Source organism: Desmodus rotundus, chromosome 12, assembly GCF_022682495.2.
Source record: "Desmodus rotundus isolate HL8 chromosome 12, HLdesRot8A.1, whole genome shotgun sequence".
NCBI classification, from domain to species: Eukaryota; Metazoa; Chordata; class Mammalia; order Chiroptera; family Phyllostomidae; genus Desmodus; species Desmodus rotundus.
The window spans coordinates 83488534-83501814 of record NC_071398.1 but is presented as its reverse complement, the minus strand read 5'-3'; the positions used below and the strand labels follow the sequence as shown (position 1 = coordinate 83501814).

Sequence of the window (13281 nt, the reverse complement as noted above, 5' to 3'; positions counted from 1 at the left end):
TAATATTAGCAAGAGATTTGTCTGTTTTATAGGTGCTAAGAATCTAAAAGATTTAAGCTGCAGGCACAACTAACTATGGATCCATTCTTGTGGGTCTCGGCATTGAGAAAGACAGATTAGTTTTCACCGTAGGCTTCTGAGAAGGATGGTCTCGCTAGCTTTGACCTTGAAGACTCTGACAGGAGCCTTAGGCCTGGGGTGGGAGCAAAGGGCTGTGTGTATGTGTGTGTGTGTTGTGTGTTACATACAGAACAGACAGAAGAGGAAACAGGAAGGTAGACCAGAACGCGGAGGGCCTCAACAGTAGGAAGTGTACTCACACTGACACTCCAATTCCAGAGATGTTTGCTCTCTAGTAAAATTACTATTTAACAGTGTTACCCTCTTTCTGAAACTGGCAATTCTGCTTCCTGGTTAAACTGTCACTCCTTCCCACAGCCTCATGTAACTATCTCAATTATTTTCCAGGTCGTCTCGCATTCCAAACTAAAATATCCTCCAGAGCCTTTTCTATACATTTTACACATTTCCACACTAACCTTTCAATCTATTTTATACTCAGCAAATCTATTAGCCATAACAGAATATTTAGATTAATGCAGTAAAATTGAGCTAAAACAGATCTCAACAAAGCGCTGGCATAGTAGATTGCCGGAGGCCTGCTCTGCAGAGAGCACCTGAAGAGCTCGCTTTGCAGACTAATAGTGAAAGTAGCTTGATGGAGAAATAAATGGGTCAGAAGGCATTCGGATTTTCTTCTACTTCCTTTTCTTATTTATATAAAAATTGTGATATAATGCCATTAAAAGAATTTTTAAAATGGAAAAATAAACACCTTAATACTACTACTCAAACACAAATAGTTTTTGCGTTTTTCGCATTCTCTTCCAGCTTTTGTCTGTATGCACATTTTTTTTTTCAACAAAATTTAAGTGGAGTAATCCTACAATTACGTGTTTGTCTTCCTGCTCGATACTATGTTATAGACATTTCTCATGTTTGTACATTTTTTCATACTTTTACCTTTTAGTGTTGTCATAATCTTTCATAAAGCTTAATAGTTTTCTGATTATTGAACAGTAGCCATGTCTACCCAGCATTGCTCAGGATAATTATTAACCACTGGTAAGTACAATTTAGTAGACATAAAAAAAATGAAAACCAGTGTGAACCCTGAGGAAAAAAGACACCTACTAAGAAGGGTTGCTGGTGGCTACCTGGGCTCAAATTTTAAAAAACATAGCCTAGCAGCCATGTCTGCCTAGGGGCCTCTCACACAAACTGCCCTTCATGGAGAAGCCAGTGCTGGCCTGCCTGCCTCTCTGCTGAACTGCTTCCTGCATTGTTTCTGCCACCTGAGCCAGCCCTTATAAAGGAGTTCCTGGAATCCTATTTCAACCAGTCAGATAGGGCTAAGGCTTATCCCATCCAGTCAGAACTGCGCAGCACCAGCCAATCAGAGCTTTTCTATTCTGAACAATCAGGACAATACCTTCTGGACCAACCAAACTACGAGGATTTGGAGTACTCACTTGCATGAGGACAGACCAACCTAAGGGTCAAGGGCAGGGATTCCTGTCCACATGAGCCAGCTCCCTCTGATTCTAAGAGCACGCTCACTTGTGAAGGTCCCACCACTCTTAAAGTGATCAAAGTCTATGAGTCCTTTATATCTCAAACATTAATCAAATCCTTATACACACTAAAACCTGTGTTCAGTAAATTTAGAGTGTAGTGAATTCAAGTGATAGACGAATAGAAAATGATAGAGGCACTGGATGGGGTGGAAAAGTACCCATCCCAGCCTAGGGGAAGGAACTTTTTTTGGAGGAGGTAATGGTGGAGCTCAGTCTTAACGGGTGAGCAGGAGTTGAGCAGACAATGGGGAGAGCAAAGGCCTGTCAGGGTAGAAGAGACGATGTGAGTCAAGGCATGGTGGGAACAGCAGGGTGCCTTGAGTACGGGCAGTTCATGTCCTCAGGAATCAAAACAGGGCAAGTGGCCTGAAATGTCGCTGGGGAGGTAGCCAGGGTCCTTGCACATCACGTTAAAGAGCTTGGGTTTTCTACTTACCATTTTAGCCAAGAATGGCTTTGGATGTACGCAAGCCTCCACTCACAGCCACGGTCTGTCTTGATTTCCCCACACCTTGAGTTTTCTTTCCCTCTGAAGCTCAGAGCACCTTGCTTTTGAGGGTGACCACTAGCTGTCGCTGTTGAACGGCTCTAGCTCCCCACAGCTCAAAGCCAACGGTGTCTTTGGCTGCCAGGGCCAGCCGGCCCTACCAGATGACGGAGTCCCGCCTCGCCTTCACTAAGTCTGTTCATCCATCCTAAGCGAGGACTCATAAGCAGGCACACGCTGTGAAGAGTTGGTAGTAGCCCTTGAGCAGAAAGAACTGGGCACGAATTGGGGAAAGAAATTGTGGTGCAGTGCGGTACACCACGAGGTGGCGCTGCTACCCCTGATGGTAAAAAGAAGTGAAAAAGGAAAAGTCTTTGTTAGAATAGTTTTCCTCTGTGGTCCTGGGGTGGCATGGCTTTTTGTCAACTCTGTTACCTGGAATTCAGGTTACCACAGGACTGTTCAAGGACAGTAGGAGGGAGGTCCACTAACCCAACAGTCCCAGGTCGGCGAAGCACAGCACAGGCAGGCACAACACTGACATTCTCTGGGTCCTTCAGGCCTTGCCTGTGTGGGTCTTTTAATCTGTCTCTCAGCTTCTACCTTCTGGTTCCCGGTCATGTAACTGGCCAATGTGCCTTCCCCTTTGACTTCTGTTTCCTTATCTTCCTTCCCAGAAACTCCCACCTCCAAAGCCTTCCCAGACACAGTGGGTTTTCATCTGGCACTTTTCCATTTCTTAAGAATCCATTTTCCCTGTGGCACTGCCTTTTGCTCCAGGTCCTTGCCCTCACCCGGTGTGTTCTGGATCTATGCAGATTAGAGCTGCTTTTTCTGGATTCTTTCTCCTGTGTGGGCTTGGGGTCCTAAGTCCCGTTTTACCTTCTTGAAATTTCCCTCTTTTTTCCTTATCCATTTGCCCTGTTCCCATCCCTCTCTCCTCGCCTCCTTTTAAGAATGAGAGAATTCAGGCACATTCTAAGTCTAACTAGACCACTTGTAAGTCTAAAAACTAGAGAACTTAGGATAAGAACTGCTGAGAGGAGGGAGGATTTAGTATTGAGGGATGCCCTGCCTTTCCTTGGCATTCTCCATGAACTGGTGACTCTCAAGTGGGATGGAGATTTAGGGATGCTGAGAGGCTGACGTGGAGGCAGAGTTGCTGGACACACTGTGAGACATCACGAGTGCTATATCGGAGTGGCTAATGTAGTTTTCTCTTCTGCTGACACTGCAAATTAGTTTGGTTTGCATACCTCCCTTGAGAAATTAAGGGAAATCTCTGGGACTTGATTAGCATACTGTCCCAGGGCTCTGGGCTGGGCACTAGTGAAGAAAATGTGGGTTCTTGGTAAGTTCCCTGGACAGCAGGCAATGACAGAAGGGTACGTGCAGCACCCTGGACAGGGAGTGGGAGCTCACTGTGAGCTGGTTTGTAACTTAGGTCCCAAAGAACAATTTAGTAACATAACATATGCTGCCTTCTTTCTCTTACACAACTTTAGAGTCACGGTCTCCAAAGGGGACACGTCAGAGGAAGCACTGGGTTATGGGGAGAAAGTACTAGAACGTCTATTTATTTTTATCTTGTCTTTTGAAGATTTCTATTTTCTGTATGTTTTATGTTAGTAAATATTATGTGCATATATTATCAAAATAATAACCATATATCTATTAGAAATACATATGCCTAATCATTTTTTAATGATGAGGTGTGTGATCAAAAGTTTTGGAGACCAGTGCTATGGAGAATCTTTGATGCTTTAGGTCTGAGATGTTGGCCCAGAGCCGTCCAATCAAGGAGAAAGGTCCAGCCTGTGTGGACAGACTTGGGTGGTGAGGTGGAACCTAATTGTCCTTGAGCAGGAGCTATCCAGCATTTGGGATGACTGTCCTCTGTGCCCGTGTGAGTCAGTGCCTCTGAGGCCACCTCAGGGCTCCCTGCTACTTGATTTCTGGGGCCATTCATGCATTCTTTACTGAGGAGACGGAATCATAGTTTCTTAGAGGAAAATTTGAAGAGATGGGAAGCTAAGATGTTCTTCTGCGTGGAGGGTAGTGGTGGTGGTACTGTGACAAATTAGGACCTTGCAGATGGTCAGTGGGAATGACTGCTGCTACCATGGTTAGGAGTCTGACATCTCAGGGATTGTGTCCTTTTGTTCTGTGTCCTTTGTTCTATTGTGATTTATGTTTGTGACAAATACTTCCAGTTGCCTAACAGAACCTCACTTTTGAGGGGTGAGAAAGTGCTCCATTTCTCAACCTCTCTTAAAGGGAGGGGTGATCACATGATGTGAGTCCAGCCCATGGGATGTGAGCTGAAGTCATGGATAGGGCTTCCCAGTTGGCTCTTTATCAAGGGTCAGGTTCATCTGGTGTGCCATGCACCTTTTGTCCTTCACATTCTTGTTGTTCTTGCCCAAAACACAGCATGATGCTGAAGGTGGAGCAGATGTCTTGTGCCCACACAGAGACAAGAAGGAGGATGGATAGTTGAGTAGAAATACAGAAGGAACCTGGCTCCCTGAGGCCTTGGTCTGTCCTTTCCAGGTGTTTTGTGATGGGAGGAAAAGAAATGTCTACTGGCTTCAGCCACTGCCAGTGGGGTTTTCTGTTAGTCTCATGGGAGTTCAGTGCTAGCAAACATGACGGTCGACTTTAGGACTCGCTGCCATTTCAGTTAAGGCTGTTGACTTCATCATGCAAGGTGCTGACACCTTGAGAGTTGAAAGGTGTGAGTATCCCATCTTTGGGAGCAGCACTTGTTCCTTCTCTTTCCCTGACAATGGTAGAAACAAGCTGTTCTGTCACTTTCACGTCCTTGGAGGAGGAGAGACGCTGGGCCTTTAAGCAGAGCTAGTTCTTTCAGGAATGTGGAAAGTGGAAGTCAGGGTGGTGTGCTGGAGCCGCGCACTGCCACGCACAGGTTTGAGAGAGCTGATGTTCTCGTAAACATTCAGCGAGGTCAGTTGGTGTAAACACTCAATGAGGTCAGTTGGAGGCCTGAAATCAACCACCGTGAGAGTACATCGTGAATGCAGCAAATATTACAAATCAGTGTTCTTTTTCCATTTTCCTGGAGAGCCAGTTTTTAAACATTTACCAGCACCCTCTTGGAAAGGTCAAAGGTTTAGTTTACTAACATCAGTATTGTTTCATAGCTTCTCTTGCTTTCTCCACGCAGTCCAGTAAGTGATACGTGAGAAGAACCAGGGAGTTGCTGATTTATACTGAACTAAGGCTGAAGTCTTAATATGTCTTTCGGCCTAAGGAGACCCCTAAAAGTTCAGGCTAAAAGCAAAATTAATTTTACTTGACTTTGGCTGTAAACTTGTCATTTGATCATGCTTCTGCCTCAACTCTCCTTTCCTTTCCTCCTCCCACCCCCATCCTGCTGACGATACAGGGCTTCGGCTCTCTCAAACCTAGCTTCTTTTTCCATTTGGGTCACCAGCAGAAGCCTCTGATTCTGGGACTCGTGCCACACTTTATCTCCCACCTCCAGGCAGCTCATGATCATCTGTGATTCGGCACCTACGTGCCAGGCACTCCTCTAGGTTCTGGAAATACGCTGGGCTAAGCAGCTCCCTGCCTCATGGAGCTGACATCCGAGTATAAGGCGTATGGTGGATGGTATTTTCCAAGGGTAGCTACCCCATCCCGCATGTTGTTTTTTTGATGTGACATGCCACTCCTCTACCAAGAGGTGGGGTCTGTTTTTTCCTTCTCCTTTGAATTGGGCTGGGTCTTCCTAACTACTTCAACCAACAGCATATGGTTGGTCATAAAAAGCAACAGAGTTTCTGCCTGGCTCTTTCTCTTGGGACACGTAGGGAGCCCTGAGCTGCATAGAAGTCCAGCAACCCTGAAGCTGCTATTCTGGCAGACGCTGTGGAGAGGCCACCAGGCGATAGTGATGCCCAAGGAGCTCCTAGCTCTTCCAGGCTCCAGCTGTTCAAGTTTTTCCAGTTCAAGCACCAGATACGTGTATGGTCAAGCCTTCAGGTGATTCTAGATTGTGGCCTTCGAGTCACCTTTGCTGTGCTCAGTGGAGCAGAAATGTGCTGTTGTCTCTGAGCCCTGCCCAGCCTGCAGATTTATGAGGAAGTAAATGTTTTGCTCTGAAGTACTGGGGATTAGAACTTCAACATATGGTTTTTGGGGGGACACGTTGCAACCCATAACAGTTCTGTTACAAGAATCACAGGTCTGCTCCTCAGATGGGAGCTCCTAATTTTGTCATGTCTTAGAATAGTGAGTTATACAAGCCAGCCTCTCTATCACACACACACACACACACACACACACACACATGATGGGAAGGCATGCGTGTCTGTACAATTTTAACATAAAATGGATTACATTATTCATATTTGTAAGCAACTTGTTTTATACACTTAACAGTATGTCTTGAGGGCCCTTGCGTGTGAGTACATATAAATCTCCCTCATCCCTTTTTGTCATGATATAGTGACTTCATTACATTGATCTCCCATGGGTAGACATTAAGATTGTTTTTAATTTCTTTGGTTAGGGTTAGTCCTAGTCACAAACGTAATGTTTGGTGAATTTTTAATTTTCCTAACAGTAGTGCAATAATTCTCGTGGTAAGAGAGTATCTTTGTTGAAAAAAATTGCTAAATGGCCTCAGGTTGGAGTCAGAGCCCACTGCGCATGATAAACAAGGGAGGGGGCAGGAGGGCGGGAGCAGAATTCTCTGGGCATCAGAGTCATACGCGAGGTGGAGCTGGGAGGCAGCTCTTTGAAAGAGACCTGGCCAAGGGAAGTCTCTGGAGTTAGATGACTCACGCTTAATGAATGTGAACTCAGTCGCCTTCTCCCCTCCAAAATATCAGAAATATGCGACAGGGCTCACTCAGGGAGAGAAGAATTGCTTTTGGAGTCCACAAAGAAATGCGGAATTTTTGTGCCACTGTGGGTGAGAAGTGAATTCCACGTCCAATGTGAAAATGACATCCTTGTACGTTCATTTTTGAGGTCGCGATAAAGTGCGCTGGGCAGAATAGGTTCCTCTAAGTGGAACGTGGGCAATGACAAGAGCCATGGTGCTGCCGCCGCCGCCGCTGAAATTGGAGCTTGGCTCCGGCTGTGGGAACCCGTGCCCCTCCAGAGAGAGGGAGCAGATATCTAGGGGTCAGGGAAGCCAGGTTAGGAACTGGATGTGGGCCCTCGAGAGGGCCTTTGGAAAGGGCTAGTGGAATGCTGGCTCCCTGAAAAGATCACTACAACCCCCTGGTGGTAAGGTAAGGCTGACTTTATTGCTTACCTAGGTAGGCGAGGGGAACTACCTTGATGGAGTCTTAATAGCCTTTAGGAATGGGGAAGACAAAGTTGGGGGATTCGTGAGGTGCTGGAGTCTAGTTCCAGGTGGGTCTTCAATGTGGAGGCTTGACTAGGACTGGGCAAGGGGACGCAACTGTTTGGCACTGGGGAGTATAGTGAGGTGAGGGTTCCAAAGACTCATGAAGGGTTAACAGTCACTTCATGCTCTCTGTCGAAAAGTTGAGCATTTTAAAGTGGATTTGCAACATTTATCTTCCTGGACAAAAGTTGCTTGGAATAGTAAAATCATGCCAATAAAGACGATGACATCGTAAAGTCATGCTAATGAAGACAGAAAATTATGATTTCAGTTCTCAGACCTAATTGCTGAGATCTTCCCTTTTGGGTTTGGGGAGAGCCTCCCTTAGCAAGAGGTTTAACTTTTCCTCAAGCAAATTCTGACTCACTTTTAATAGTGTCCCTACCCTTCAGTAAAGGAATTATTGCATTTTGTATCATCACACAAGTCTGTGCCGACCGAACCTCATTTCTACAGGAGAGTAAAGGTGTTAATCTGATTGGTCAGAAACCCAGACACCCACTAGATCACATGTTCCTACTGTGTGCGTTTCTGCGCATGTGTGTTATTATGCTATAGAGTCAGAAAGAGAAGTTTTTGATCTGTTTTCTCGCACGCAGGTGCAGGCAGGCCTCTCCTGCTCCTGTGCACTGAGCATAGGCTGGGGAGGGCCTCTGTCTAAGTCAAGTCCAGTCATATTCACACTCTCAGATCCAGCTCCTTGTCCATGTGGTTGGCAGGCTCGATGGACTCCAATCTGTTTTCCTGTCCAGTCATTTCGATTAAGAGGCAGGAAAAGGAAATTTCCCCTACGCTTCCAGGCCCATGTCTTGTGCTCCAGAATCTCTAACCATGGAAGCCCTACATTTGAGAGTGTTGGGTTCTGCTGGACATACTCTCTGCCTCTCCAGAACACTCTCCATCCCTTTCTACCCTGCTCTGTGCATGGGGCAGGCTGTCCTGTATGGTTTATATCAATCTGTTCCCTTGCCCCTCCATTCAGCTAATAGAAAACATCAGCAGGAAATCAGAGTGAGGTAAGAGGGACGTTGAGGTATTTATTCTCCCAGATCTCTCCTTCAAGGTCTTTGGTGGGCTGGTTGCATCCCTGAACTGAATGGCATGGCTCCTCCCACGTGGCACTGTCCACACAGTTCTTTCTGTCTCTGGGTTTTCATAAAGGATCTCTCTCTCCTGTTCCTAAGGTGGGCCTAGGCTTGGAAACAGCTGCAACTAGCCCTGAGATACTACTCTATCTCTTCTGATTGCCCTTCGACTTTGCCCACACGTTTGTAAATAATCCCCTTGTTATTAAACTCTACTAAAATCACCCAATTTGCCATCTCTCACCTTTTGGGGACCTAATTAGGGCTTTGTTGAGTTGTTAATACAGCTGATGTCTTGTTCCTATTTGGTTGTAGTCAGGTGATCCCTGGCAGGTGTTTGATAAGTAGTTGTTGACTGAATGAATGAGTGGCAGGATTTGAACTCCAACTGCTTCTCTCCAGACTTCTAAAACCCAGTTGAGCCTTTACATGTATTGTTGCTTGATGCACTCTGAGTGCAATAAGTGAGCATAGGTTCTATGGCTTAAGTTTTCAGGGACTTCCACTTCTGTGGTTTCCCCCTAGTGATTCATGCCCAGGGGCTCTCCTTCCTGGAGGAGCAATAAACAACAATAGAAAAACTACCTGAAATATACAATATAGTAAAGGCATCATGTCTATTAAATGAGGAGTAGGGTGATTTCGTCAATTCAAAAACAACAAAGAGATTTAGACCACAAAATAAGAAATAAACTTTGATAACTTTTACTTGCATAAGTTACGGTTTTAAAAGAAAATAGTGGATGAAATGAAGTTACAGCCACCAGTTATGATTTATGAAGTTTATGTGACTTGGTTATAATTAATATTATGTTAAGCATCATAACATCATTATATATGAAGTAAATTTGATCTAACTACCTTGTAATTATACCCGTGGTTACTAACAATTTCACAACTGCACGTTCCCGTAAAAAAGAAGGCAATCTTACTCTTTGTGACATCATGGATGGGCCTGGAGGGCATTACGCTAAGTGAAATAAGCCAGTCGGAGAAAGACAAGTACCACATGATTTCCCTCATATGTGCAATCTGATGAACAAAATAAACTAACAAACAAAATAGAAACAGACCCATAGGTAGAGAGCAGGCTGACAGCTGTCAGAGGGAAGGAGGGTTGTGGGGCTGGTTGACCAAGGTGAAGGGATTAAGCAAGCGAACAAAACAAAACTCATAGACACAACTGCAGGTCCATGACATAGATTACATGTCCACTGTGCAAGCATTAGAGGAACTCTTCCAAACTGTGAGATGTGAGGCGTGACTTACAGCTTTCTGGGGAGACACATTTATGTCTCCGGGGAGATGCCTTTGTGGGTAGAGCTTAGATAAATACCAGGCAGAACAGTCCCAAGCTCCCTTATCATGCCCAGCCCCAAGGAAGTTCCTAGTTGTTTATGAATTTGTCCATGTTAAAACGTCTCAGGAAGAGAAATTCCATGATGCTCCTGCCTGGGTTTCTGAGCAGGAGACTGGGCCATACCGATCTGTCATAATACAGTTCCTCCTGGCGCAGAGCTCCCGCTTTGATGATCTCCAGGGCACAGTCTTCCTTTGGAGCTCCCTCTTCTTTGAGTATCTCAGAAACCGCCTTCTTGGCTGACTCTGTAAAATGGCCAGAGAAGAGCGGGGTTATCCCAGACTGGTAGAGTCCACATGGTGAAAGGCCCGCCGACCCCAATAACTTAAGCATTAGGGGCTTGCTCTGCAATGCCCATGGGCCCTGTAGGAAATACATGGAGAAGACTGGGTATGTTTAGGGCCTGTTGGGCAAAGAGGGGCTTAAAACAGGCCCTGTCTTCCCAGATGAAGATCTGTGGGGGCAGCTAGAGCTCATTAGTTGAGAGATTTGAATCATGTTCCTCTCTTGGGTGTTTTCGTTGGGGAGGGGGGGTACCATGGGGGAGCAGAACAGAGAGAAGTCATATGATGACCCAGTAGCTAATGGGAAGTGTCAGTGGGCAAAACCAGAGTGCTGTATGATAATGATTTACCGGCTTGCGAAAGGAAGAGATGGACAAGAATTCAGACCTTTGCTCCCTTGTCATCACTAACCGCTTTCATTTAGAAGGAAACTCTAATGTGATCTTCTCTCTCCTTCCAAATTTTCATGTTCTTGCACAGCTTCTGTTTCTCTCTCCATCCCTTCTCATTTCACGGTGTGTCTCTTTCTCTCTCTCTCATTCTGTGACTGCCACTCAGTTTACTCAATTACTCTTTAAATAAAATTTTCTCATCATACTGATAAACTTGCACTTGGACTTACAGAAAAGTGAAAAGTTTGCAAAGTCCTCCCTATATGCTTCACCCTGTTTCCCCTAATCACACTGCCATACGTAACCATCACACAATTATCGAGACCAGGTCCCATGTGATTGGAACAATATTACCAACTAGACTACAGGACCTAGTTTTTTTTCACTAATGTCCTTTTTATGTTCTAGGATCTTACCCAGGATTCCACTTAGTATTTAATGCTTATTTTCCCTCCAATCTGTGGCAGTTCTTCAGTCTTTCCTTGTCTTTTGGGGGTTTGCCCGTTGTTCTCTTATAATGGGAGTGAGGTTATGCATTTTTGGCAAGAATACTATGAAAACAATGTTGTGTCTTTCTCAGTGCATCATCTCAAATGATTATACACTGCTATGTCTTATTACTGGTGATGTTATTAAGAAAAACAAACTTGTATTTGGTGAGTCTCATATAGGAGAGTAATGGCCATGGAGAGTTCAAGAGGCTATAGGTGTTCCGAATAAGATCAGGTGATAAGTGTGGTGTCACTCAGCATATCTGGTGGTCACGATGGAAAGAAGGTGGTCAAAGAATAGTCAGAGGCTTCCCTAGGGACAGCCACTGCTGTCACATTCATTAAATGGGAGCTCGTTCTCACTAGCTTTTAGGTCACTACGAATGAATCAGGGAGTTCAGCCCTCTCCTTATCCACAGTGGTAAGGCAGACAGTCCATGCAGGCCATTTATTCCAATGTCTTGATCTTACCTGTGTTTATGAGGCCGAGGAAACAGAGAGTGATTGACACATTGACCTTGGTCACGGAGTATTCCTTCCTGATGGAGGAGAAAAACCCATCGAGAGCAAACTTGCTTGCAGAATAGGGAGCAAGAAGTGGATTAGCTATTTTCCCTAAATAATAAAGAAATGGGTTAACAAGTGATCTATTTCAGCTCTGCAGGGCTGATCTTTGCTCTGTTTGTAGCAGGCTTTGTAACTCCTGTGGAGTCCTTTCACCCTTTGAGTCATAGTTTCTCCCTATGCCCCAAAGAGATTATCTTGCTGTGTTGAATTTATAGCAGAAAAAATTATTCTTCTCCATCATTAATATATAAAGAACTCTTAAAAAACACAAACAAATCTCTTTAGAGAACCACTTCCATTCCACCCTCAATGATGAGTTTTGGCTTCAAATGACTCTACAGGCAAGTTCTAGAAATGGGTGTGTGACACGGGATGTACAACTGGAGTATCCGACACTGAGCCATCTAGGGATGATTCAAACACCCAGGCAGAGCTGCAGGACACACTGTTGGTAGCCTAATCAGAATTTAGTTCCCTTTTCTTCTTCTGTAACAGAACCTCAATTATTTGTGTTTCCACCTGTTGCAGATACTGCTAGTATTCTCCCAATATATTTTCTGCCCTTCTTCCTTAGTAATAGAACCCCTGATGTATGACTGGGCCAATAGTTATCTGAAATAAAGTCCACATTTTTCAGCTTCTTTGAGTCAGATGTTGCCAAGTGACAAAGTGCTGTCCGGTGGGTTGTAATCAGAAGTGTATCATGTGATTCCTGAGAGATGCCTTTAAAGGAAGAAGTCAGTATCCCCCTCCCCACTCCTTTTCCTTCTTGGTCCCTGGAGGTGGATATGATGACTGCAGCTCCAGAACAGTCTTGGACCATGAAGTAGAAGCTATCTGTTAAGAATAGCAGAGCACTGAGAGAGTAGGAGAGAAGCTGAGTGACCATGGAGCTGCCATCCTAGCCCCAAACTGCTTACCTCTAGATTTGATTTACCTTATCACTTATTTAATTTACTGACATAGGTTTTATGCGTCGGAAAATTGAACCTAATCTACATTGATAGTCCTCCTCACTTTCAGGCAGCCCACGTGCCAAAATTAACCTGATACCCTCTCTAACTCTAGGGGTGGCCTTGTACAGTTTATTTAATCCCACTGACCTTGTCCATAATTGATATGGGAATACACAAGTGGCCCATTTGGACAACGATACTGGAGAATTTTGTTCTTCCGGGAGAGTTTCTTGGAGTGGCAGTCCTGTTTCCCTACTGCTGAGCGCTTTCCTGCTTGGACGCGGGGGCTGGAATCGCTGCAGCCATCTCACTGTCTGCCTGCGGGTGAGGCTCGTTCTGTTTTCTCCTTTACAGAAGTTCAGGCTTACAGGCACTTGCCTGAGACCCTTAGGGCCTAATGTGTTATGGAATTCAGAACTATTTGGGATTTTGGAAGGTGATATTGGGCATATATTTATATGACAATACATAACATTCCCCGCAGGTTCTGGGGAGGCATCCTGTAAGCAAACACTTCATTATTTCTCCATAAGGCATTTGAAAGCTCGCACTGAGATACAGGCTTTACGTAACTTGACTTCAGTTCGAGTTAAAGTAGTTATGTAGCATTAATTATGAAAAAATATCCTTTGTTTT

General features: G+C 44.8%; 1 protein-coding gene across 2 annotated transcripts in view; it reads right to left on the bottom strand.

Annotated features, from left to right (window-relative positions):
* Positions 1-9277: 9277 nt before the first annotated feature.
* Positions 9278-13281, bottom strand: part of HSD11B1 (hydroxysteroid 11-beta dehydrogenase 1) — a 52799-nt gene continuing 48795 nt past the window's right edge. For both annotated transcript variants that reach the window (XM_053915212.1, XM_024552270.4), the window contains 2 exons: positions 11594-11737; positions 9278-10200 (listed from right to left, as the gene is read on the bottom strand). In XM_053915212.1, the coding sequence (XP_053771187.1) occupies positions 9983-10200; positions 11594-11737 (362 nt within the window). In that variant the 3' untranslated portion in view covers positions 9278-9982. The remainder of the gene's footprint in view (positions 10201-11593; positions 11738-13281) is intronic.